This window comes from Cetorhinus maximus, chromosome 8, assembly GCF_964194155.1.
Source record: "Cetorhinus maximus chromosome 8, sCetMax3.hap1.1, whole genome shotgun sequence".
NCBI lineage: Eukaryota > Metazoa > Chordata > Chondrichthyes > Lamniformes > Cetorhinidae > Cetorhinus > Cetorhinus maximus.
Genome location: NC_135886.1, coordinates 50,198,229 through 50,225,374, shown reverse-complemented (window position 1 = coordinate 50,225,374; position 27,146 = coordinate 50,198,229). Strand labels below are relative to the sequence as shown.

The 27,146-nt window shown below is 43.4% G+C and overlaps 1 protein-coding gene across 2 annotated transcripts in view; it reads left to right on the top strand.

Moving 5' to 3' along the window:
• Nucleotides 1-27,146, top strand: part of LOC144683618 (AT-rich interactive domain-containing protein 2-like) — a 242,586-nt gene that overhangs the window by 131,216 nt on the left and 84,224 nt on the right. For both annotated transcript variants that reach the window (XM_078546821.1, XM_078546820.1), the window contains exon 6: nucleotides 249-316. In XM_078546821.1, coding sequence (XP_078402947.1) covers nucleotides 249-316 — 68 coding nt within the window. The remainder of the gene's footprint in view (nucleotides 1-248; nucleotides 317-27,146) is intronic.

Below are 27,146 nucleotides of genomic sequence, written 5' to 3'. Positions count from 1 at the left end.
TCCATGCTTGTTTCCAATGTGTAGCACTCAGGAACTTTGTGCTTTCTGGAACAATAAGCTGTTTTTATAGTGAAAACAATGATGCTTTAGGTTGGATTATATGGTCACAATATTTACAGGTGATATATACCAAATGAGCAAGATGCAATAGCATGTTGGATTTTATGCAGTGGTGAATATGCAGACTGTGAAATTTGTTTCATGTCTGTGCTCTTCAGTTTGAGTAATGTGTATGTTCTTTGTTTTAGGTCCAGGGACTTACTTGAATGTATATGAATCAGAATGGAAAGTTAAATCTGGAAGGGACTTCATAAAGGTGACTATGCAACCCAGCAGATGACAGCACACCTGTGTTTTAGCTACCTGAAGTTCAGTCATCCAGAACATGCATTTGGCTATATGTAAATTATACTGTAGTACAAAAATAGATTTATTTAAAAAGTGGTTTTTATACTTTGAATGCATGGTTTAAAAAATTAAGAATATAATTTATACTGGGTATAATCTAGGTTGTGAATGAGCGGTTAAACTGACCTGTTTAGTTAGCCAATTATTAATTGTTAAAAGGGTCTTTGGAGCAGTAAATCTCAGAAACTCTGCATTGTGTGCAAAGACTATATATGCAAATAAACCTACCCTTTAAATGACGTGATAGTAAAAACTTTATATTTTGACTTTAAACTTAAAAACATTGGGGAAAAAAATCCCTCTTTGTCCTGTAGATGCTGACTCATGTTGGAGAATGATTCCATAAATACTGTATCCATATCATCATTCTTAATGTATGGGCCATGACAAGTGAGTGTTGTCAGGTTATTAAACCATAAGGGAAATCATAACCAAACCTGATATAGTTGCCAAGCTGATACATGCATTTCTTAAAATAGGTGGTTGGACATTGGCAGAGTGGGAGTTCGATCAGATTTTTTTTCTTTCTCCCTCTCTTCTGAACTGCTAGTCCAGAGGCACTGAGGCCAATTGTGGCACTTGTACTTTTGACCTGGTGAGATTCCCAGGCCAGGAATTGCATTTGGGACATGGGAACAGGATGCAATAGACAGAGCTGAGTAATCCCACAACCAGATCAAAGCTCTGCAGTCCTGCCACATCCAGTCATGAATGATGACGGACAATTAAACGACTAACCAATGAAGGAAGCTCCAAAAATATCCACATCCTTAATGATGGGGAACATTTGGCCTTTCAAGGCTGCTGCATCATTCAATATGATCACGGTTGATCTGGTTGTGGTCTCAGCTCCACTTTCCTGTCTGCCCCCTAATTCTTGACTCCCTTGCCTAACAAAATCTGTCTAACTCTGCCTTGAATAAACTTAAAAACCTAGCCTCCCCTACTTTCTGGGGAAGAGAATTCCACACACCAATGACTCTTTGGGAGAAAATATTTTTCCTCATCTGTCTTAAAAGGGAGACCTCTTATTTTAAAACTCTGCCCCCTAGTTTTAGTCTTCCCCACAAGAGGAAACATGCTCTGGGTATCCACCCTATCAAGTACCCTCAGGATCTTTTATGTTTTAATAAGATCATCTCTCATTCTTTTAAACTCCAATGTGTATAGGCCTAACCTGTTCAACCTTTCCTCCTAAGATAAGCCCTTCATCCCAGGAATGAGCCCGGTGAACCTTCTCTGAACTGCTTCTAAAGCAATTATATATTTTTTTCAATAAGACCGCCAAAACTGCACACAGTACTCCGGATGTGGTTTCACCAAGGCCCTGTACAGCTGTAGTAAAACCTCACTACTTTTGTATTTCATTCCTCTTGCAATAGACGCCATCATTCCATTTCCTAATCACTTGCTGTACCTGCATACTAACTATGTGATTCATGTACCAGGACACCTAGACCCGTCTGTACCACCGGGTTCTACAATCTTTCTTCATTTAAATAGTATACTGCTTTTCTATTCTTTCTGCCAGAGTGAACAAGTTCACATTTACCCATGTTATACTACATCTCCAAATTTTTGCCCACTCACTTAACCTGTCTATATCCCTTTGCAGATTCTTTACCTCCTCCTGACAACTTACTTTCCTACCTATCTTGGTGTCATCGGCAAATTTAGCTACCATACATTCAATCCCTTCATCCAAGTCATTGATATAGATTGTAAATAGTTGAGGGCCCCCCATTGAACTCTCTGGCATCCACTAGTTACCTCTTGCCAATCCAAGACCCATTTATCACTACTGTCTGCTTCCCTTTTGCCAATCTATCCTTCATCCATGCTAATTTGTTAACCTCTACACCATGTGCTTTATCTTGTGTTATCTTGCATCTTTGATGTGGTACTTTATCAAATGCCTTCTGGAAATCCAAGTACACCACATCCACCGGTTCCCCTTTATCCACCTTGAATGTTACTTTGTCAAAAACTCTAACTGATCAGTTAAATCAGAAAGCCTTGTAAGCTGTGCCTGATCAAATCGTGATTATCTAAGTATCCTGCTATAACCTCCTTAATAATGGGCTCTAGCACTTTCCCTGTGACAGATGTTAGGCTAATTGGCCTATAGTTTCCTGCTTTCTACCTCCCTCCTTTCTTGAATAAAAGGTGTTACATTAGCTATTTTCCAATCCGCTGGAACCTTTTCCGAATGTAAGGAATTTTGGAAGGTCGTAACCAATGCATCTGCTATCTGTGCCGCCACTTCTTTTGAGACTCTAGGATGCAGGCCATCTGGTCCTGGGAACTTGTCAGCCTTAGGTCTAATAGTTTTCTAACACCCTTCCTTGGTGATGGTGATTGTATTAATCTCCCTCTATCACCTCTTGATTTTCAAGAATCATTGGGGTGTTTTCTAAGTCCTCCACTGTGAAGACAGAGACAAAATACCTGTTCAACACCTATGCCATTTCTTTGTTTTCCATTATCAATTCCTCAGACTTATTCCCTGGAGGGCAAACACTAACTTTAGTTACCATTTTCCTATTCAAATGTTTGTAGAAACTTTTACTATCTGTTTTTATATTACCAGCTAGCCTTCTCTCGTGCTCTGCTTTCTGCCTCTTTATTATCTTTTTAGTCACTGCTGGTTCTTAAAATGTGCCCAATCCTTTGATCTACTGCTAATCTTTGTAGATTCCTACAGTGTTTTTATTAAATTTAATACTATAGTTGAGTTACTTATTTTGCCACAGATGATGCATCCTTCTCAAAGAGCCTTTCTTTCTCACTCTGAGCATTATTAAATACCTCCTTAAAAGTTTGTCACTGCAACTCTACTATGCTACCTTTTAACCTAGTTTCCCAGTTCACCTTAGCAAACTCTGCTGTCTTACTCTCATAGTTACCTTTATTTAGGTTTAAAGCACTAGTCATAGACCCACAGTTCTCCATTTCAAACTGAACATGAAATTCTATCATGTTGTGATCACTGCCCCTAGAGGTTCCTTTACAATGAGGTTATTGATTAATCCTGTCTCATTGCATATTACCAGGTCTAGGATAGTCTGCTCCCTGGTTGGCTCTAGAACATACTGCTCTAAGAAATTGCCCCAAAAGTACTCTATGAACTCATTTTCCAGGCCACCCTTGCCAATCTGATTTTCTCAATCTACATATAGATTCAAGTCACCCATGATTATCATGGTACCTTTCTTACACACCCCATTTATTTCTTCCTGTATGCTCTGTCATGCGGTGTAATTACTGTTAGAGGACCTATAAACTACTCCCACAAGTGAACTCGTACCTTTACTATTTCTCATCTCTACCCAAACTGATTTTACATTTTTTAAGCTAAGGTCCTCTCTCAGTACTGAACTAATGCCATCCTTAATTAACAGAGATACCCTGCCACCTTTTCCTAGATTCCTTTTGTTCCATTATGTCAAATATCCATCAACATTCAGGTCCCAGCCTTGGTCACCTTTCAACCGTGTCTCTGTAATGCCCATCAGGTCATACATCTTTATCTCTATCTGTGCTAACAATTCCTCCCTTTTGTTTTAAATGCTGCATGCATTTAGATACAGGGCCTTAAAATCTTTTTTACCATTTTCAGCTTCACCTGCTGATGAACTCTTACAATTGTATGTTCTGTTCTTTCCTGTCACACTCTGGCACTCTGTCCTGTTTCATTGCTTTATTGTTTCCCTTTACTATTTCTCCTCTCACATGATCCCTTCTCCCCACTATTTAGTTTAAAGTCCTCTCTACCGCCCTAGTTATGAAATTTGCCAGAACACTGGTCCCAGCACAGTTCAGGTGCAGACCATGCCAACAATACAACTCCCATTTTCCCCAGTACTGATGCCAGTGCCCCGTGAATTGAAACCCATTTCTTCCACACCAATCTTTGAGCCACACATTCATCTCATCTTTCTAATCTTATTCACCCTATACCAATTTGCTCGTGGCCTTGAGGTTTTGCTTTTTAATTTAGCCCCTAGCTACTCATACTCCCTATGCAGAACCTCTTTCCTAGTCCTATCTATGTTGTTGGTACCTACATGGACATGATCACTGGATCCTCCCCCTCCAACTTCAAGCTCCTTTCCCACCCAGAGGAGATGTTTTTAACCCTGGCACCGGGCACGCAATGCAGGTCTGGACTCTCACTCTCGACTGCAGAGAACAGTACCTATCCCCCTGATTATACTGTCTCCTATCGCTACCATATTCCTCTTCGCTCCCCGCACTTGAATAGTATCCTTCACCATGGTGCGGCGGCCAGTCCACTCATCCATTTTGCAGTCCTTCTCCTTATCCACACGGTAGCAAGCACCTTGCACCTGTTGGACAATGTCAGGGGCGGAGGCTCCTCCATCACTAGTTCCCCTTACCTGCCTGACTGGCAGTCACACCCTCCTGTACCTGGCCACTGACTAACTCTAATGTTCTGCCTACCCTAAGGGGAGTGGCTGCCTCCTGGAACAAAGTGTCCAGGTAACACTCCCCTCTCTGATGCCCCGCAATGTCCGCAACTCAGATTCCAGCTCAGCAACTCAGAGCCGAGTTGCCTAAGCTGCAGACACTTTCTGCAGATGCAGCTGTCTGGGATTGCAGTGCATTCCACAAATTCCCACATACTGCAGTCACAGCACACCACCAGCCCTGCCATTTCTGTCCAAGCTTATTTAACTAGTCAATTAGTTAATAGTTTACACAGATAAAGTAATATAAGGTTGCACTCGCCTAGCTTGGAGACAAGGAAGGAAACTCACCAAGGCTAAAAAAAAAAGTAGAAGAAGGAGCACTTCTTTATCCCTCTGCCCCAAATTCCCACCTGAACCAAATTCCCAACTCCTCACTCAATCTACGTCTCAGTGTAGTCTTGTGTCCGCATGCCCGTTTCTCAGCCCAGTACATAGTGCAAAAGCCCAGATAAAGCATTTACAGCCATTTTCAGCCAGAGGTGATAAGTGGATGATCCATCTTGGCCTCCTCCTGAGGCTGCCATCATTGTAGGCACCAGTCATCAGCCAATTTGATTCACTGAACATGATATCGAGAAACGGCTGAAGGCACTGGATACAGCAAAGGCCATGAGCCCTGACAATCTTTCAGCTGTAGTACTGGAAACTTCCAGAGCTTAATCAAGCTGTTCCAGTACAGCCATAACACTGTCATCTACCTGACAATGCGGAAAATTGCCAAGGTACATCCTTTCCATAAAAAGGACAAATACAATCTGGCCAATTAGTGCCCCAACAGCCTACTGTTAAGGACAGGGGAGAGAGGCAAACTGAACTCCTTTATTTTTCTCGCCATCTGTCCATAAGCAGAGGTGTTTTAATTTTTGAAATGAGCTGTGGCGTGTTTCCCCAAACCCTCTGTTTATGAAGTCAATTTAATCTGACTCGCAGAAAACTCCCTGTAGGGTTAAATCAGAAGTATTCTTTACTTATACATTCAAACCCAAGAATGGTCATCACAGCTACATTCACACACAAGCAGGAGATAGGAAAGAAAAGAGTTTTACAACTAGGAATAACTTTTAAAAAAATAAAGAAAACCAAAGATATGGATATTAATTCATATGAATGTCAGAGCCCAGTGAGGGTTCCTTCACGTAGGAGTTAAAGTTCAGACGGGTTCAGCTAGCTGAAGAAAGCAGGAGTTGTCGAATTCTTTCAAAGTTGGTGATGGTGCAGCAAGATGAGGGTTGTATCTCGGTACTTGGTCCACTTTACAGATGGCAGGACTCTTCCAGAGATCCAAGCTTCGAGGTGGTTTAGACTTGAGGCAGGCTATGTTGTCAGCCTGGAGTCCGACTTTCTTGTTGACAAGCTGGATGTTTTAATGGCAGACTGACTTGGGAGTTCAGGAATGTAACATTAAAACTTTCCAAAAACCAAAGGAGCTGAGGTCATATGGGGTTGCCCATTGAGGTTTCAGGGTAACAACGAGTTTCTATCCTCTGTTCCATTATTCATTTTAAGAGATAGATGGTGGTTATTAGCACCTCTGCAGGGATAACGAGTTTCAAAGGCTCTCTCTTTGTAATACGTCCAGCCTGGGGATACTGACTGTCTGCTGCTCCCTTGTTTTGTTGATGGTAATGGGTCCATACAATGATAGGTGTGAGATTCCACAAAGATGAGAGTTGAGCTTTGTCCTGTAATTACTGTTGGAATTTTCCACAACTGTGGCCAACTTGCAAGTTGTGTGACCTGTAGCAGGCATGTTCCTTGATCCAGCAAAGTCCAATTTTAAATAAGCAGAAAGTAAGGTTTGATTTACACAGTAAAAACAGAATTACCTGGAAAAACTCAGCAAGTCTGGCAGCATCGGCGGAGAAGAAATCAGTCAACGTTTCGAGCCCTCATGGCCCTTCAGCAGAACTGAAGCATAGTTTCAACAAGGGAGAAATATAAATTGGTTTAAGGTGGGTGGGGGGGAAGAGACACATTGAGGGTGTGGTGTGAGCAGATAGTCAAAAGATGTCAGAGACAAAAGGGTCAAAGAGGTGTTGAAGGTGGTGGTCTTTGTCTGAGAAAAGTGCTAATTAAGAATGCAAGACAGGATATTCAAAGTACAGCTCTAGTGGGGGTGGGGTGGAAAGACTAAAGGTTTTAGTTTTAGATTTAAAAATAATGGAAATAGGTGGGGAAAGAAGAATCTATATAAATTATTGAAAAAAAAGGCGGGTGGGGGGGGAAAAGAAACGGGGTGGGGATGGGGGGAGGGGAGTTTAAGATCTAAAGTTGTTGAATTCAATATTCAGCCCAGAAGGCTGTAAAGTGCCTAGTCGGAAGATGAGGTGCTGTTCCTCCAGTTTGCGTTGGGCTTCACTGGAACAATGCAGCAAGCCAAGGACAGACATGTGGGCAAGAGAACAGGGTGGAGTGTTAAAATGGCAAGCGACAGGGAGGTTTGGGTCTTTCTTGCGGACAGACCGCAGGTGTTCCGCAAAACGGTCGCCCAGTTTGCGTTTGGTCTCTCCAATGTAGAGGAGACCGCATTGGGAGCAACGAATGCAGTAGACTAAGTTAGGGGAAATGCAAGTGAAATGCTGCTTCACTTGAAAGGAGTGTTTGGGCCCTTGGACGGTGAGGAGAGAGGAAGTGAAGGGGCAGGTGTTGCATCTTCTGCGTGGGCATGGGGAGGTGCCATAAGTGGGGGTTGAGGAGTAGGGGGTGATGGAGGAGTGGACCAGGGTGTCCCAGAGGGAACGATCCCTACGGAATGCCGTCAAGGGGGGTGAAGGGAAGATGTGTTTGGTGGTGGCATCATGCTGGAGTTGGCGGAAATGGCGGAGGATGATCCTTTGAATGCGGAGGCTGGTGGGGTGATAAGTGAGGACAAGGGGGACCCTATCATGTTTCTGGGAAGGAGGAGAAGGCGTGAGGGAGGATGCGCGGGATATGGGCCGGACACGGTTGAGGGCCCTGTCAACGACCGTGGATGGAAAACCTCGGTTAAGGAAGAAGGAGGACATGTCAGAGGAGCTGTTTTTGAAGGTAGCGTCATCAGAACAGATGCGATGGAGGCGAAGGAACTGAGAGAATGGGATGGAGTCTTTACAGGAAGCGGGGTGTGAGGAGCTGTAGTCGAGGTAGCTGTGGGAGTCGGTAGGCTTGTAATGGATATTGGTGGACAGTCTATCATCAGAAATTGAGACAGAGAGGTCAAGGAAGGGAAGAGAAGTGTCAGAGATGGACCATGTGAAGATGATGGAGGGGTGGAGATTGGAAGCAAAATTAATAAATTTTTCCAGGTCCCGACGAGAGCATGAAGCAGCACCGAAGTAATTATCGATGTACCGGAGAAAGAGTTGTGGGAGGGGGCCGGAGTAGGACTGGAACAAGGAATGTTCCACATACCCCATAAAGAGAGAGGCATAGCTGGGGCCCATGCGGGTACCCATAGCCACACCTTTTATTTGGAGGAAGTGAGAGGAGTTAAAGGAGAAATTGTTCAGTGTGAGAACAAGTTCAGCCAGACGGAGGAGAGTAGTGGTGGATGGTGGACAGAGGCCCCAACAATCCCCATCCACCACTACTCTCCTCCGTCTGGCTGAACTTGTTCTCACACTGAACAATTTCTCCTTTAACTCCTCTCACTTCCTCCAAATAAAAGGTGTGGCTATGGGTACCCGCATGGGCCCCAGCTATGCCTGTCTCTTTATGGGGTATGTGTAACATTCCTTGTTCCAGTCCTACTCCGGCCCCCTCCCACAACTCTTTCTCCGGTACATCGATGATTACTTCGGTGCTGCTTCATGCTCTCGTCGGGACCTGGAAAAATTTATTAATTTTGCTTCCAATCTCCACCCCTCCATCATCTTTACATGGTCCATCTCTGACACTTCTCTTCCCTTCCTTGACCTCTCTGTCTCAATTTCTGATGATAGACTGTCCACCAATATCCATTACAAGCCTACCGACTCCCACAGCTACCTCGACTACAGCTCCTCACACCCCGCTTCCTGTAAAGACTCCATCCCATTCTCTCAGTTCCTTCGCCTCCATCGCATCTGTTCTGATGACGCTACCTTCAAAAACAGCTCCTCTGACATGTCCTCCTTCTTCCTTAACCGAGGTTTTCCATCCACGGTCGTTGACAGGGCCCTCAACCGTGTCCGGCCCATATCCCGCGCATCCTCCCTCACGCCTTCTCCTCCTTCCCAGAAACATGATAGGGTCCCCCTTGTCCTCACTTATCACCCCACCAGCCTCCGCATTCAAAGGATCATCCTCCGCCATTTCCGCCAACTCCAGCATGATGCCACCACCAAACACATCTTCCCTTCACCCCCCTTGACGGCATTCCGTAGGGATCGTTCCCTCTGGGACACCCTGGTCCACTCCTCCATCACTCCCTACTCCTCAACCCCCACTTATGGCACCTCCCCATGCCCACGCAGAAGATGCAACACCTGCCCCTTCACTTCCTCTCTCCTCACCGTCCAAGGGCCCAAACACTCCTTTCAAGTGAAGCAGCATTTCACTTGCATTTCCCCTAACTTAGTCTACTGCATTCGTTGCTCCCAATGCGGTCTCCTCTACATTGGAGAGACCAAACGCAAACTGGGCGACCGTTTTGCGGAACACCTGCGGTCTGTCCGCAAGAAAGACCCAAACCTCCCTGTCGCTTGCCATTTTAACACTCCACCCTGTTCTCTTGCCCACATGTCTGTCCTTGGCTTGCTGCATTGTTCCAGTGAAGCCCAACGCAAACTGGAGGAACAGCACCTCATCTTCCGACTAGGCACTTTACAGCCTTCTGGGCTGAATATTGAATTCAACAACTTTAGATCTTAAACTCCCCTCCCTCCATCCCCACCCCGTTTCTTTTCCCCCCCCACCCGCCTTTTTTTTCAATAATTTATATAGATTCTTCTTTCCCCACCTATTTCCATTATTTTTAAATCTAAAACTAAAACCTTTAGTCTTTCCACCCCACCCCCACTAGAGCTGTACTTTGAATATCCTGTCTTGCATTCTTAATTAGCACTTTTCTCAGACAAAGACCACCACCTTCAACACCTCTTTGACCCTTTTGTCTCTGACATCTTTTGATTATCTGCTCACACCACACCCTCAATGTGTCTCTTCCCCCCCACCCACCTTAAACCAATTTATATTTCTCCCTTGTTGAAACTATGCTTCAGTTCTGCTGAAGGGCCATGAGGGCTCGAAACGTTGACTGATTTCTTCTCCGCCGATGCTGCCAGACTTGCTGAGTTTTTCCAGGTAATTCTGTTTTTATTTTGTTTTGGATTTCCAGCATCCGCAGTAGCTTTTAGCTTTTTGTTTTGATTTACACAGTATATGATCTCTTTCATGTCTTATAGACATGACACTACTCTCAATTGTCAGCAAAGTGATGGAAGTTGTTGTCAACAGCGTTATCGAATGGTACTTATTCGGCAATAACCCACTCACCAATACTCAGTTTGGGCTCTGTCACGGCCACTCGGCTCCAAACCTCATTACAGCCTTGGTCCAAACGTGGACAAAAGAGCTGAATTCAAGATGAAGTGAGAATAACTGTCCTTAACATCAAGGCAGCATTTGACTGAGTATGACATCAAAGAACCTGAGCAAAATTGGGGAAAACTGCACTGGCTGGGGTCATACCTAGCACAAAGGAAGATGATTAAGGCTGTGAGAAGCCAATAATTTTAATCCCAAGAATTCCTCAGGGTAGTGTCCTAGGCCCAACCATCTTCAACTGCTTCATCAATGACCTTCCCTTCAACAGAAGATTAGAAGTGGGGATGTTCTCTGATGACTGTGCAGTACCATTCACAATTTCATAGATACTGAAGCAGCCCATACCCACATGCATCAAGACCTGTACAGCATTCAAGCTTGGGCTGATAAGTGGCAAGTGGTGTTTGGACCACACAACTGCCAGGCAATGATGATCGCCAGTAAGCGAGAATCTAACCATCTCCCCTTGATGTTCGTCTAGGCATTATTATTGTTGAATCCCCCACTATCAACATTTTGAGGGTTACCATTGACCAGAAACTGAATTGGACCAGCCATATAAATACTGTGGCTTCATGAGCAGGTCAGAGATTAGGGATTCTGCAGAGAGCAACTCACCACTTGATTCCCCAAAGCTTGTCCACCATCTACAAGGCACAAGTCAGGAGTGTGTCGGAATACACTCTACTTGCCTGGACGAGTGCAGCTCCAACAACACTCGAAGCTGGACACCATCCAGGACAAAGCAGCCACTTGATTGGCACCTCATTCACCATCTTAAACATTCATTCCCCATCACCACTGATGCACAATCTTTAATGCCAGTTTTGGAAAAAATTTGGTACAGAGGGTTAGTCACTTACCTTTCACCTCTGAGACTTAATCCATCCCAGAGTGAAAAGGTGCAAGACTCCTCTATTAGCATTATGGATTCTGTATGAAATGTGTTGAACAATCTCTGAGCAGTCACTAGTACACAGAACAAAACTGTCCCATATTTGGTCCTAGTTGGCAATCTCACTTAGAAGGCCACAGGATGACTGATATGGAAAATGTTGGAATGTAAGGAGAAATTCCACACTGATGTGCTTGTTTTTGGAGCTGGAAATTTTGTTATGCATTTTGCTATGCTGCACCCAATGGTGACACAAGATGCCTGAAATGGGAAGTGCACAATCCGTTCTTACCCAACTATCCTTATAAAAAAATTCAGCTTTTAGCCAATGAACATGCAGTTTGAGAAAACTTGCTGCCACCTCTAGAATGAATATTGGGAACCACGAGAAGGGAAAAATCAGATGAAGAGAATGTAGTTATTAAATTTATCTGATGGCACTTAGATTCACCTCAAAATAGCTTTCCGCTATGTCTCATCTTAAGCTAAAAATGGATAGTAAATGGGGTTGATGGGATGATCAGAGTTGCCTTCGCATTTGAAAGAATATTAGTCATTATCTGTTTAATCAGTTTTTTTAACTGTAATAATGTTTCTGCACTTCAGTGTGTAGACTGATAAATTAAAGCTGTTGGCTCAGTGATTGCCATTTCCTTGAATCTGTTGGCATTCTGAGAGTTATAATTAATAACAATTGTTAATGAAAGTGGTCATCACAAATGTATCACCTTTTTGCCTATTGTGACTTTGAAACGGAAATGTAGAAGTGAGAAGCTGTCTTCATCGCAATCATCAAATCGAATGTCATAACACAAGCAGCATTTTTGATAGAAAAAATAGTTGTATTTGAATGCAGCTGCTGAATGGTGCCAAAGTAAACATACCAGATGTTAGAGTAAATATTTAATATACTTGCTGGTAAAGGAAATCGAAGTATAAGTATGCTCGGCATACCAAGGGTTAATGTGGGACTGGAGAGCAGCACTGTCCAGAGCATGATGTAGAGAGAAAGAGGCATGACAGGAGACAATTGTATGGAGAGACTAGAGTAGGAGTCAACATGGAGTTCGCTCCTAATTTGGGCTATACTTACATACATATATATATGGTTACATGTTACCAATACACACTTCTGTTCCACCTTACAAGCCTGTGAACCTCTTTGTGAGACCCACTGAACAAACCTTAACATAGAAAGCAACTATTTTCCTGATGCTATAGGAAATGACATTATAGGCCAGCAGGAGCAAAATCACTTACACAGCTCAGTTATCATCATTTCTGTCACTCATGCCAGTGGCCAGGTATTTGGTTGGCTTTATCACTAGCAGCAGCATTTAGATTAGTATTTGAGGTGTTTTACCAGAAACATAACTGGTCATATAAATACTGTGGCTACAAGAGCAGGTCAGAGACTGGGAATTTTGCAGTAACTCACCACCTGACTCCCAGATCCTATCCATCATCTACAAGGCACAAGTCAGGAGTGTGGTGGAATACCCTCCACTTGGATAAGTGCGGCTCCAGCAACACTCCAGCAGCTCAACACCATCCAGAACAAAGCAACCTAGTTGATCAGCACCCCATCCACCACCTTAAACATTCACTCCCTCCAATGCAGAGTGGCAACAGTGTGTGCCACGTACAAGATGCACTGCAGCAACTCACCAAGACTCCATCTACAGCACCTTCCAAATCTACAACCTCTACCACCTAGAAGGACAAGGGCAGCAGATACACGGGAACACCACTAAGATCACCCGTCCAAGTCTCACACCATCCTGACTTGGAACTATATTGCTGTTCCTTCACTGTCACTGGGTCAAAATCCTGGACACCTCTTCCTAACAGCACTGTAGGTGTACCAAAACCACATGGACCTCAACAGTTTGAGAAGGCGGCTCATCACTACCTTCTCGAGGACAATTAGGGATGAGCAACAAATGTTGCCCTTGCCAGTGATGTGCTCAGCCCATGAAAGAATTTTAAAAATTGAGGTGCTCTCATCAGAATCATGACTGAAAACAACCTAATTTGTGTGTTGGCTTCAGTAGCAGGAATGCTGCTTTGTTTATTTTAGGAATATTCCATTGACCTGGGAAGGGGCTACTGATGGCAAACCATTGATACTAGTATGATATAAAATTGAGGCAATTGGTTTGAATCTAGTAATAATACCAGTACTAGCGCTTTGGGTAGTAAAACCTATAAATGACAAAAGAAATCTATTACAGAGAAAGAAAGAGCCTTAATGAAACTGCCAATCCTGGCAGAGAAACTGTCATTTCATTGTTGAATTTGGATTTCAAAAATAGGTAAATCATTGGTAACAATTACAGACCACCAGGACAAAATGAGAAAAAGCACTTGGTTATTATGTGTAGAGCAGATGAAATGCTTACAGGGAAGATATTCATTTTTAGAGGTAGCCTTAGCTTCTGTTAAATAATATGAAATAGTGCATTTGATTTAGTACTGAGTGGAATGTCAGTAGGGGATATAGGTATTATCAGTTGGGACAGCTGTTTCCAGAAGAGTACAATGCAGTTTTCTAAATTGAGAAACTGGATTTAAAGGAAACACTGCAGATTAAGGTCTGAGGGAAAAGTTATAGTTGAATGGATGATTAGAATCAAAGCAAGATAGAATCTGGCATAAAGCATAGACCATTTTAATGAAGTGTTGGTAATTGAAAAGGAAGACAATGAACATGAATTTAAAAAGTAAATGAAGGAGTAAGTAGAAAAACATTTAAGGGAGCATTTAAAAGTATTTCTTGTGTTGTCGTCTAGGTGGTGTTTGAGGTTTTAATGCACCTGCATTAGGTGTTGCTGTAAATCTTTAGTGCGATGGAACCTTGATTCATGAGAGTGAAGTGCTAAATCTCAGCAGACATAATGTGAACGTATGAAATAGGAGCAGAGTTGGGCCATTCGGCCTCTTGAGCCTGCTCTGTCATTCAATATGATCATGGCTGATCTGTTTGCATTTGGAGTTTCACATTCCCATCCACCCTGATAACCTTAGATTCTTGTTAGGCAAGGGAATCAATCTACCTCTGCCTTAAAAATATTCAGTGACCCCGTTTCTACCGCTTTCTGAGGCAAAGAATTCCAAAGCTGCACAACGCTGAGAGAAAAAATTTCTCCTCATCTTTGTCCAAACAGGGTGACCCCTAATTTTAAAACAGTGCCCCCTAGTTCTGGACTCACCCACAAGAGGAAACATCCTTTCCACATCCACCTTGTCAAGACCATTCAGGATCTCATATGCTTCAATCAAGTAACCGGTTGCTTTTCTAAACTCTAGTGGAAACAATCCCAGGCTGTCCAACCTATCCTCATAAGACAACCTGCTCATTCGAGGTATCAACCTAGTAAACCTCCTCTGAACCACCTCCAACGCATTTACATCTTTCCTAAATAGGTAAACCAAAACTGCACACGGTATTCAAGATGTGGCCTCACCAATGCCCTGTATGACTCAAGCATAACATCCTTTTATGTTCAATTCCTCTCGTAGTAAAGGAAAGCATTCCATTAGCTGCCTTGAATACATGCTGTACCTGCATACTAACTTTTTGTGACCTAGGCAGAACTAAGAAAGAGGTTCTGTATAGAGAGCACGAGGAGCTAGGCACTAAATTGAAAAGCAGAACCTCAAAAGTTATAATCTCTGGATTATTACCTGAGCTGTGTGCAAATTGGGATAGGTGCATAAAATTAGAGAGATGAACACATGGCTCAAAGACTGGTGTGGGAGAAGTGGGTTCTGGTTTGTGGGGCATTGGCACCAGTACTGGGGAAAGTGGGGGCTGTACCGTTGGGACAGTCTACACCTGAACCATGCTGGGACCAGTGTTCTTGCGAACTGCATAACTAGGGAAATAGGGTTTTAAACTAAATAGCGGGGCAAGGGATCAAATGTCCTCTTATATCAGTGATATATCAGAGTAGAGACAAGGGATGGGAGGAAATAGTATTATGGGAAATGATGGTCAGAGAATGGTTAAAGGGACAGAGAGAAAAAAACCTAAGAATGCAAAAAGAATCAAGACTAGATGTTACAAAGATAAATTATTAGGATGAAGGGACCGATGGTATAGTTGCTAAATTTGCTGATGACACAAAAATAGGAAGCAAAGTAAGTTGTGAAGAGGACATAAGGAGGCTACAAAAAGATGTAGGTTAGGTGAGTCGGCAAAGACCTGACAAATGGAGTAAAATGTGGGAAGATGTGAGGTTGCCCATTTTGGCAGGGTGAGTAAAAAAGAAGCATATTATCTGAATGGTGAGAGATTGCACAGCTGAGATGCAGAGGGATCTGGGTGTCCTAGTGCAGGAATTGCAAAAGGTTAGTATGCGGGTGCAACAAGTAGTTAGCAAAGCTAATATAATGTTATCATTTATTGCAAGGCGAATTGAATACAAGAGTAGGGAGCTTATGCTCCAGTTATACAGGGCATTTGGTGAGACCACATCTGGAGTACTCTGTACGGTATTGGTCTCCTTAGTTAAAGAAAGATGTAAATGTATTGGAAGCAGTTCAGAGAAGGTTCACTAGATTAATACCTGGAATGAGCTGGTTATCTTATGAGGAAAAGCTGGACAGGCTAGGCTTGTATCCGCTGGAGTTTAGAAGAGTAAGCGGCAACTTGATTGAAACATAGAAGATCCTGGGGGGTGCTTGACAGAGTGGATGTGAAGATGTTTCCTCTTGTGGGAGAACCTAGAACTAGGGGCCACTGTCTGAGGTCATTAATTAATCCTGTACATTACACAATACCAATCTTTGAAAAGAAAGGGGGAGGTTGTAATATGCCTTTAAGGGATATCAGCATGACATCACTAGAAGGAAAATGTGTCATGTGATTGTTAGTTTTACTTTTGCTTTGAGCAAAGCCCACACACACAGCTCTGATGTCTTCAAACTTTATACCTATATATAACTGTTCTCACGTGACAACTAGATCCTCCCCCTCCCACTGCAAGTTCCTTTCCAGCCCTGAGCAGATGTTCCGAACCCTGGCACTGGGTAAGCAACACAGCCATCTGGATTCTCACTCTTTGTTGCAGAGAACAGTGTCAACCTCCCTCACTGTACTGTTCGGTTACCATTTTGCTCCCTCCACTTGAATGGCTTCCTGTACCACTGTGCCTTGGTCAGTTTGCTCATCCTCGCTGCAGCCCCCGCTCTCATCCAACCAAACTGAGAGAACCTCAAACCTATTGGACAACTTCAGAGACTCTCACTCCTGCCCTCTGGGTCCCCTTGCCTGCCTCACTCGCAGTCACACCCTCCTGTTCCTGACCATTGACCAAATCAGAAGACCCTATCCTAAGCGTTGTGACTGCCTCCTGGTACAAAGCGTCCAGGTAACGTATAGTTAATAAGGAGTCAATAAGCAGTTATTAGATTTAAATTAATTTATTAAATAGTTCTAGAAATGGCAGTTGCTGGGGTGAAGTGCTTCACCTGTGGGATGTGGGAAGTCTGTGACGCTTCAAGTGTCCCGGACAACTACACCTGCAGGAAGTGTACCCAATTGCAGCTCCTCACAGATCGCATGGATCAGTTGGAGTAGCAGTTGGATGCACTTAGGAGCATTCAGGTGGAGAAAAGCATCATAGACAGGAGTTTTGCAGACGTGGTCACACCCAAGGTACAGACAGATAGATGGGTGACCGCTAGAAGGGGCAGGCAGTCAGTGCAGAAATCCCCTGTGGCTGTCCCCCTCTCTAACAGGTATACCGTTTTGGATACTGTTGGGGGGGGGGATGGCCTATCAGGGGAAAACAACAGCAGTAGCCAGAGTTGTTCAGCAGGGGGGGGTCAAAGCACAGAAGAGCAATTGTCATAGGGGACTCTATAGTCAGGGGCTCAGATAGGCGCTTCTGTGGTCGTGAAAGAGACACCAGGATGGTATGTTGCCTCCCTGGTGCCAAGGTCCAGAATGTCTCTGATCAGGTACGGGACATTCTGAAGGGGGAGGGAGAACAGCCAGAGGTTGTGGTACACATTGGTACTAACCACATAGGCGGGAAGAGTGACGAGGTCCTGCAGCGGGAGTTCATGGAGTTAGGCAGAAAGTTAAAAAAACAAGACCTCTAGGGTTGTAATCTCAGGATTACTCCCTGTGTCACGTGCCAGTGAGGCTAGAAATAGGAAGATAGTGCAGCTAAACACGTGGCTGAACAGATGGTGTAGGAGGGAGGGTTTCCGATACCTGGATCATTGGGATCTCTTCCGGGGCAGGTGGGACCTGTACAAGAGGGACTGGTTGCATCTAAACTGGAGGGGCACCAATATCCTGGTTGCAAGGTTTGCCAGTGTCACTCGGGAGGGTTTAAACTAGTATGGCAGGGGGGCGGGAACCAGAGCAATAGGTCAGCAGGTGAAATAAATGACTGGGAACTAATGAATATGGCCAGTAGGACTAAGAGGAAGAGCAGGCAGGGAAAAGTTACTGAACACAGTGGGACTGGGGGTCTGAAATGCATTTGTTTCAATGCGAGAAGTATAACAGGCAAGGCAGATGAGCATTGAGCTTGGATTAGTACTTGGGTTCTATGATGTTATTGCTATTACAGAGACTTGGTTGAAGGATGGACAGGATTGGCAGATAAACATTCCAGGATTTAGATGTTTCAGGCAGGATAGGGAGGGATGTAGAAGAGGTGGGGGAGTTGCACTGCTGGTTAAGGAGATTAGCACAGCTGTACGACAGGAGGACACCTTGGTGGGCTCATGCAGTGAGGCAATATGGGTAGAGCTCCAGAATAGGAAGGGTGCAGTCACAATGTTGGGGGTTTACTATAGGCTTCCCAATTGCTGGCGGGAGATTGAGGAACAGTTATGTAGGCAGATTTTGGAAAGATGTAAAAGCAATAGGGTTGTTATGGTGGGTGATTTTAACTTTCCCTATATTGACTGGGCATCATTTAGTGCTAGGGGTTTGGATGGTGCAGAATTTGTAAGGTGCATCCAGGAGGGCTTCCTGAGACAATATGTAGATAGTCCAACTAGGGGAGGAGCAATACTGGACCTGGTATTAGGGAATGAACCCGGCCAGGTGGTCGAAGTTTCAGTAGGGCATTTTGGGAAAAGTGACCATAATTCAGTAAGTTTCAAGGTACTGGTGGATAAGGATAACAGGAGTCCTCGGGTTAAGGTGCTTAATTGGGGGAAGGCTAATTATAACAATATTAGGCAGGAACTGAGGAATCTAGACTGGAGGCGAATGTTTGAGGGCAAATCAACTGACATGTGGGGGGCTTTCAAACATCAGTTGATAAGAATTCAGGACCGGCATGTTCCTGCTAGGATGAAGGATAAGTATGGCAAGTTTCAGGAACCTTGGATAACGAAGGATATTGTGAGATTAGTCAAAAAGAAAAGGGAAGCATTCATAAGGGCTAGAAGGCTAGGAACAGATGACGTCCGTGGAGAATATAAAGAAAGTAGGAAGAAACCTAAGCAAGGAGTCGGGAGGGCAAAAAGGGGTCATGAAAAGTCATTGGCAACCAGGATTTAGGAAAATCCCAAGGCCTTTTTTTATATATATATATATGTGTGTAAAAAGCAAGAGGGTAGCCAGGGAAAGGGTAGACCCACTCAGGGACAGAGATGGGAATCTGTGTGTGGAGCCAGAAGAAATGGGAGAGATATTAAATGAGTACTTCTCATCAGTATTCACCAAAGAGAAGGACTTAGCAGTCGATTTGTCTGGGGAAGGATGTGTAGACAGCCTGGATCATGTTGAGATCAAATAAGAGGAGGTGTTAGGCGTCTTGAAGAATATTAAGGTGGATAAGACCCCAGAGCCAGATGGGATCTACCCCAGAGTACTGAGGGAGGCAAGAGAAGAGATTGCTGGAGCCTTGACAGAAGTCTTTGTATCCTCACTGGCTACAGGTGAGGTCCCAGAGGACTGGAGAATGGCCAATGTTGTTCCATTGTTTAAGAAGGGTAGAAGGGATAATCCAAGAAATTACAGGCCGGTGAGCCTTACGTCAATGGTATGGAAATTATTGGAGAAGATTCTTTGTGACAGGATTTACTACCATTTGGAAGCAAATGGGTGTATTAGTGAGAGGCAGCATGGTTTTGTGAAGGGGAGGTCGTGTCTCACTAACTTGATCGAGTTTTTCGATTAAGTGACAAAGATGATCGACGATGGAAGGGCAGTGGATGTTATATACATGGATTTCAGTAAGGCCTTTGACAAGGTCCCTCATGGCAGACTGGTACAGAAGGTAAAGTCGCACGGGATCAGAGGTGAGCTGGCAAGATGGATACAGAATTGGCTTGGTCATAGAAGACAGAGGGTAGCAGTGGAAGGGTGCTTTTCTGAATGGAGAGCTGTGACTAGTGTTCTGCAGGGATCAGTGCTGGGACCTTTGCTGTTTGTAGTATAGGTAAATGATTTGAAGGAAAATGTAACTGGGCTAATTAGTAAGTTTGCAGACGGCACTAAGGTCGGAGGAGTTGCAGATAGTGAAGAGGATTGTCAAAGGATACAACGGGATATAGATCGGTTGGAGACGGGCGGAGAAATGGCAGATGGAGTTTAATCCGGACAAATGTGAGGTAATGCATTTTGGAAGGTCTAATACAGGTAGGAATTATACAGCAAATGACAGAACCCTTAAGTGCATCGACAGGCAGAGGGATCTGGGTGTACAGGCCCACAGGTCACTGAAAGTGGCAACGCAGGTGGATAAGGTAGGCAGGAAGGCGTATGGCATGCTTTCCTTCATTGGCAGGGGAATTGAGTATAAAAGCTGGGAAGTCATGCTGCAGCTGTATAGAACCTTGGTTAGGCCACACTTGGAATATTGTGTGCAATTCTGGTCGCCACATTACCAGAAGGATATGGAGGAGTTGGAGAGGGTGCAGAGGAGGTTTATCAGGATGCTGCCTGGTATGGAGGTTATTAGCTATGAGGAGAGGTTGGAGAAACTCGGATTGTTCTCACTAGAGTGACGGAGATTGAGGGGCGACTTGATAGAAGTTTACAAAATTATAAGTGGCATGGATAGAGTAGATAGTCAGAAGCTTTTTCCCAGGGTGGAAGAGTCAATTACTAGGGGACATAGATTTAAGGTGAGAGGAGAAAATTATAGAGGAGATGTGCGGGGCAAGTTTTTTACGCAGAGGGTAGTGAGTGTCTGGAATTCGCTGCCAGAGGAGGTGGTGGAAGCAGGTATGATAGTGGTGTTTAAGAGGCAGCTTGACAAATACATGAATAGGATGGGAATAGAGGGATACGGATCCCGGAAGTGCAAAATGTTTTAGTTGACGGACAATGTGATCGGCGCAGGCTTGGAGGGGCGAAGGGCCTGTTCCTGTGCTGTACTTTTCTTTGTTCTTTGTTCTTTTTTGTAACATTCCCCCTCCCTGATGTGTCGCACATTCTGCAGCTCAGCCTTCAGCTTAACTACTCTGAGCCAAAGTTGCTCACGCTGCAAACACTTACTGCATAAAGGCAAAATTTTACGGATGCTGGAAATCTAAAACAAAAATAAAAAATGCTAGAAAAACTCAGCAGGCCTGACAGCATCTGTGGAGAGAAAGACAGAGTTAACGTTTCAAGTCCGTATGACGGACTCTCTGAAGAAGAGTCATACGGACTTGACATTAACTCTGTCTTTCTCTCCATAGGTGCTGTTAGACCTGCTGAGTTTTTCCAGCATTTTTTGTTTTTGTTCCAACACGTACTGGAGATGTGTTTGTCCTGGATCCCAATGTTATCCAGGAGATCCCACAATCTGCAGCCTTGACACATCACCTGTCCTGCCATCCTTAACGTGTTTTAAATAATTACTTAATTATATTATTCACTTATTTATGTTGCTTTTTTTTTAACACACTTTAACTTTACCACCAATTTGTGTCCTATTTTAAACTTTACGGTTAGAATAGACCTTAACAATTCACCAAACAGCTAGCTTCTTTCCCTGTAGTAGAGCAAGAACCAATTCCTGCAAGGTGAGAAAGACAGAAAAAGGAAACAAACACCTCCTTCCCCCCACTTCACCGATACCCCCACTCACCAAGCTCTTCTGCATTCAGTTCCCTGAGCTGCACTCTGATTGCCAACTAGCAACCTTGTTAGTATTGCCTCCTTTCAATGGAGTTGATTTTAAAGTTAAGAATGCTACTCAGATTTGTGCTGCAGAACCGAATGCTTGGGTAAGTGGAGCTGCCTTTAGGGCTTATCTTTCTTTGGAGGATGAGTGGTTGGCATTGTCAGGTCAGTGTTCTTGACTGGCTCTCTGGAATCTATGGTTAGTCCAGCAGCTGAGATTTAGTAGGTTTGATGTTCGATAATGCGGAATTGAACAGTAAATGAGTGAAGGAGGACTTAGGTGGGGAGAGGGAGAACATTCATAGTTAATCAGTATGATTTGAGAACTTTTAATTGCCTCTTATTATGGATAGTTGAAGTCTCTCTCTAACTCTCTCAACCTAGATACTTTTGGAAAATTTTATTGAAATGTTACGTATCTAAAATTTATAATCTGGTAAACCCATTTTGTAACTGACAAACGTGTAATCAAAGATGTACACTTAATGTAAAATAAAATTGAAATGAAGCATTTTCCATTATATAAAGCCTGTAAACAGTAAAGTTTCACCGGATAAAACACAGGGATATGGTAGCATAATTATTTTACTGGATTTATAATCCTGAGGCCTGGATTAATGATTCCACTGTGGCAGCTGCAGAATTTAAATGTAGTTAATTATATCTGGAATAAAAAGCTAGTCTCAGTAATGGTAGCTGTGAAACTACGGGATTGGTGCATAAATACATCTGGTTCACTAATGTCCTTTAGGGAAGGGAACCTTGTCGTCCCTACCCAGTCTGACCTATCTGTGGCCCCAGACCTCAGGTAATGTAGTTGATTCTTAACTGCCCTTTGAAATGGCCAAGCAAGCCACTCAGTTGTATCAAAACTGCTACAAAAACTAAAATAAGAATGAAACCGGATGGACCCCCAGCTTACCTAGGCAACAGATTCAGACGTAACAGAGGCACGTCCTGCCCAGTTGACACTGCAAAGTCCTCCTTGCTAACATCTGGGGACTTGTTGCCAGTATAGTGAACTGTCCCCACAAATTAGTCAATCCTGACATAGAATCATACTTTTCAGCCAAACCCCATACTCGCATCAGTGTCCCTGATCAAGAGGACAGATCCAACAGAGATTGCGGTGCAGTAGTCTCCAGTCATGAAGGAGTACCCTGGGGGTCTTCAGCATTGACTGCAGGTCCCAGGAACTCTCATCGCATCATGGGCAAGGAAATATTCTGATAACCACCTATTGTTCTCCCTTAGCTGATGAATCTGTATTCCTTCATATTGAATGTCCCTTGAAAGTAACATTTAGGGTAGCAAGAAGAGAAAATATATTTTTGGTGATTAACTTCAGTGTCCATCACCCAAAGTAACTCGAGCACCACTACTGACCAAGTTGGTTGTATTCTGAAGGACATGGCTGGCAGACTGGTCCTGTGATAGGTGGTGAGAGAATCAATGTAAGGGGCAAACTTACCTGAACTTGTCTTCTACCTGCCATAGATGCATCTGTTCAGTATTCGTTGGAACGACCACCACATAGTCCCTGTGGAGACATAGTCCTGTCTTCACACTTTGGAAACCCTCCATCATAATGTGTGGCACTTCCCTGTGGCAAATGGGATCAATTCATAACAGATCTAGTAACCATAAGACATTAGCAGCAGCAGGATTGTATTCCACCTCTACCTGTTACCTCATGTCCTAGCATATTCCTTGCTCTGCCATTACTATCAGGTAAAGGGACCACCCTTGTTTCAGTGAGGAGTGAGAGTATGCCGGGAGCAGCAACAGGCATACCTAAAAGTGAGATGCCAGTCTAGTGAAACTACAACAGAGGGCTTTTTTTAAAAAAATAAATATTTGTTCATGGGATGCAGGTGTCGCAGGCTAGGCCAGCATTTATTGCCCATCCCTAATTGTCCTTGAGAAGTTGATGGTGAACTGCCTTTTTGAGCTGCTACTGTCCATGTGTTGTAGGAACACCCACTGTGCTGTTAGGAAGGGAGTTCCAGGATTTTGACCCAGCGACAGTGAAGGAACAACGATATAATTCCAAGTCAGGATGATGTGTGACTTGGGGGGGAACTTGCAGGTAGTGGTGCTCCTTTGCACCTGCTGCCTTCGCCCTTCTAGGTGTTAGAAGTTGTGGGTTTGGAAGGTGCTGTTGAAGGAGCCTCGATGAGTTGCTGCAGTGCATCTTGTAGATGTCATGTATTTATAATATAATACCTTGGGCTTAGTTATTATACAAGACACAAGGCACCAATCACTTATAAACGACTGGGTAAACAGATCTGTGGGTTCATTTATTAAGACTAGTCACGTGAGTTTTATATATAGGTATAAAGTTTGAAGATGTCAGAGCTGTGTGTGTGGGCTTTGCTCAAAGCAAAAGTGAAACTAACACAATCACATGACACATTTTCCTTCTAGTGATGTCATGCTGATATCCCTTAAAGGCATATTACAACCTCCCCTTTTCTTTTCAAAGATACTTCCCCCCCTCCGCCAAAGAAGTATAACTATGGACAATACATATTCATGTTTAGTTACCATTACGTAAGTGTATAGAACTGATGAATCTATGAGACTCTAAATGTAAAGGCAGTCTCTTGATACGCCCAGATCTTGTGATGGTAACCTTGGCCGGAGGTTTCTTTAATGGCTCTCAGTGATCTGTGGGATTGTCATTCTTAGATGTTGCTCCCGGTTGTATTTGGGATCTTGTCCTAGATGCAGTAGGATTGTACCGAGGTTGAGGAGCTGGAATGGATCTGATTTGTCCTCAGTTACACCTCATCAAGGCGTCTTTGTGTATAATGACTTCATAGGACCTTGGTTCTGAACGAATCCTTGTCACCTCAGCTGGTTGTTACCTATCTTCTGTGGGATCCTGGATGCGAAATTGTTATCCCAGTTGTAAACTTGGCAATTCTGTACCTACATTTTTATCGTGTATACTGGTCATCTTCCCTTGTAGTTTTAAAAGTTACTTGGTATTTTCTGAGAGAGTAGAATAGGCAAGAGTAAGTAAATTGGTGTACACTGGTCTGCCAAATATGAGCTCTGCTGGTAATGGAACAGTTGCACTTGAAGGTCTCACTCTCAGATATAACATTGCAATGTGTAGATTTTGCTTGGTCTCTCGACATTTGAGAATTCGGGATTCCACCGTGCAAATCATTCAGTTAGGCTGTTGGTTCAAGGCTATTGATAAAAAGAGGTAGTGTGATTGATATTCCACTTCTCACACATGTCCTGTCTCTCATACCAATAAATTGCAGGCCGTTATCTGTAATGATCTCTAGGCAAACCAAATAAACTGAAAATAGCACTTAGATTGTGCATGACAGTTATGCTTGATGTATTGTGCAGTTGTTGAATAATGGAGTATTTGGTAAAGTATTTGACGATGAAGTCAGTACTGTGGACATGAAAGAGATCAGATGCGACTTTGGACCAAAGATGAATAGGAACTTCATGTGGAATCAATGGCGTTTGTGCTGGCTTGGCATATACTTTTGACATGCCTTACACTTCTTGACGACGACTTCAATGTCATTGTTCATACCTGGCCAACGGACAGTGTCTCTTGTGAGTTGTCTTGTTCGATTTATGCCCATGTGTGAGTGATGAAGTTGTTGAAGAATATCAAGCTGCAAAGATTCCAGTATAATTACCTTCCTGCCTTTAGAAATGACTCCCTGGAAGATGCCTAGCTCATCCCGATAAGGCCAACATGGTCACGTGTTCATGGGCATGCTGAATTGAATCAGGCCATCCTTCAATGGTGGTTTTTCTCAGTTTCTGTAGCATAGAACCTTTTGCTGTTTCTGCTTGGAGCTACTGGTATTAGCATTGTGCGAAATGTACCAGATCAATTTGGAGAACATCTTCAAGTTTGATGTCAATGAAGGCAACTTGTAGATCTAAGGATATATCTTCTGTTTTTGCTGGGCTAGGCAATCTGCTAAGTGTATCTGATGTGATCATCAGATTACTTGACTTGTACCTAATCTCTCGGTTGTAACCTTGTATCTTTATCAAAAGACACTGCAATCTTGGTGGTGCACTGGTCAATGGTTTTCATCGAATCATCCCTAGTGGCTTGTGGTTGGTCTGTACCATAAATCTTTTGTCAAAGAGATAGGTATGAAATCACATGATTCTAATGATGAAAGCAAAGGTTTCCCCTCAATATTTGATTGGTGGATTGAGTTATGGACAGAGATTTTGAAGCAAATGTATTCTGTTTGCCTTTTTGTAGTATACTGCTCCCAGACCTTTCTGTGAGGCATCAATCTCCAGGGTAGTTGTCTCCTAGGATCATAAAACTGCAATGTCGATACTTCTGATAATGACTGTTTCAGTGTTTCGAAGAGGTATTGGTGGTCTTTGTGCCACAGGAAAAATTCCTTTCTCAACAATTCCCTTAGCAATGAAGATTTTTGAGTGAAATTGGGAATGTATGGAAACAAGAAATTAATAAGATCCAGACATCTTAGATCCTCCTTAACTTTAGGTGTTGGCATAGCTTTAATACCCTCTGTTTTACTTGGATTGGGACATATGCCAGCACTGGAATAAATAGAACTGAAGAAATTGTTCTGCTGCAAGTTGATGTCACTTTTCAGACTGTTGAACACCAATCCTTCATGACATGCTGCTTATATCAGTAAGTACAGATTATGGTCATGTTCTTGCTTTGTTCTTCCCACAGCAGCTATATTTCCGATACAGAAATACCCTGGCACAGTGCATGTAATGCAGTCCATGTGAGCTTGAAAGAGATGCTGGCTAACAGCCTGAAAGGAAGTCATTGAAAAAAAAGTATTGTCCAAATGGGGTATGAAATGTAGTAAGCTTTTGGGACTTCTCCAGGAAATGTACTGACCAGTAACCATGCTTGGTATCAAGCTTCAAGAAGAATTTTTCACCTGCAAATCTCAGATTTAGCTCTTCTAATGTGAGTATTTTGTAGGGACAACGTTTCAAAGCTGCGTTTAAACATTGGACATCAAGGCATACTCTTAATGACCCATCCTTCTTTATGACACGTGATTGAGCTGCACTAATTTGTGTGCTCTTGTACTCTTATGATTCCAGCTTTCTCCATTTTGTCTAGTTCAACCTTCAATTTGTCTTGTATGTGGATGCTGCACTTATGTGGCGGATCAATTGACGGATTTGCATTCTCCTCCAAATATAATGTTGTAGCTGCCTTGAAAGTGCTAATTTTGTTGAAACACTCTGGATATCTTGATGTTAGATTATGAACTGAGGTGATAGGGATAGTTTCTGAGGTTGATCTGCCCTGTGATGTCTGACTAATTCCATGGACTGTTACTAGTGTGAGGTCACAACATGCCAGTAGACCTGCAATCACTGAAACCTAGTTTCTCGATGTAGAACATCTGTAACACCCAGGAGGATTGATTGTACTTGCACTCCAGGATTATGGATCCTACACATCGAATTGGTGAACTGTTGTACACAGCAAGTTTCACAGCAGTAGGTTTCGCTATGGCCTTACACATCTGTGGATACATGCCTTTCAGAATTTGCAGAGGTGGTATGTTGGCACTTACCTCTGTCAATTTTGGCCAATAACGAATTGTTATCAACTTTCTTAGGACAGATCATTTGAATCCTGTCAAACACTTCAGATGGTGTGATGGCATCTATGTTTTCCATGAGATTGATGGTGTGAAACGTGCTCACCGCTCTTCATCTCATTGTGCACGTCGTCATTTTCTGG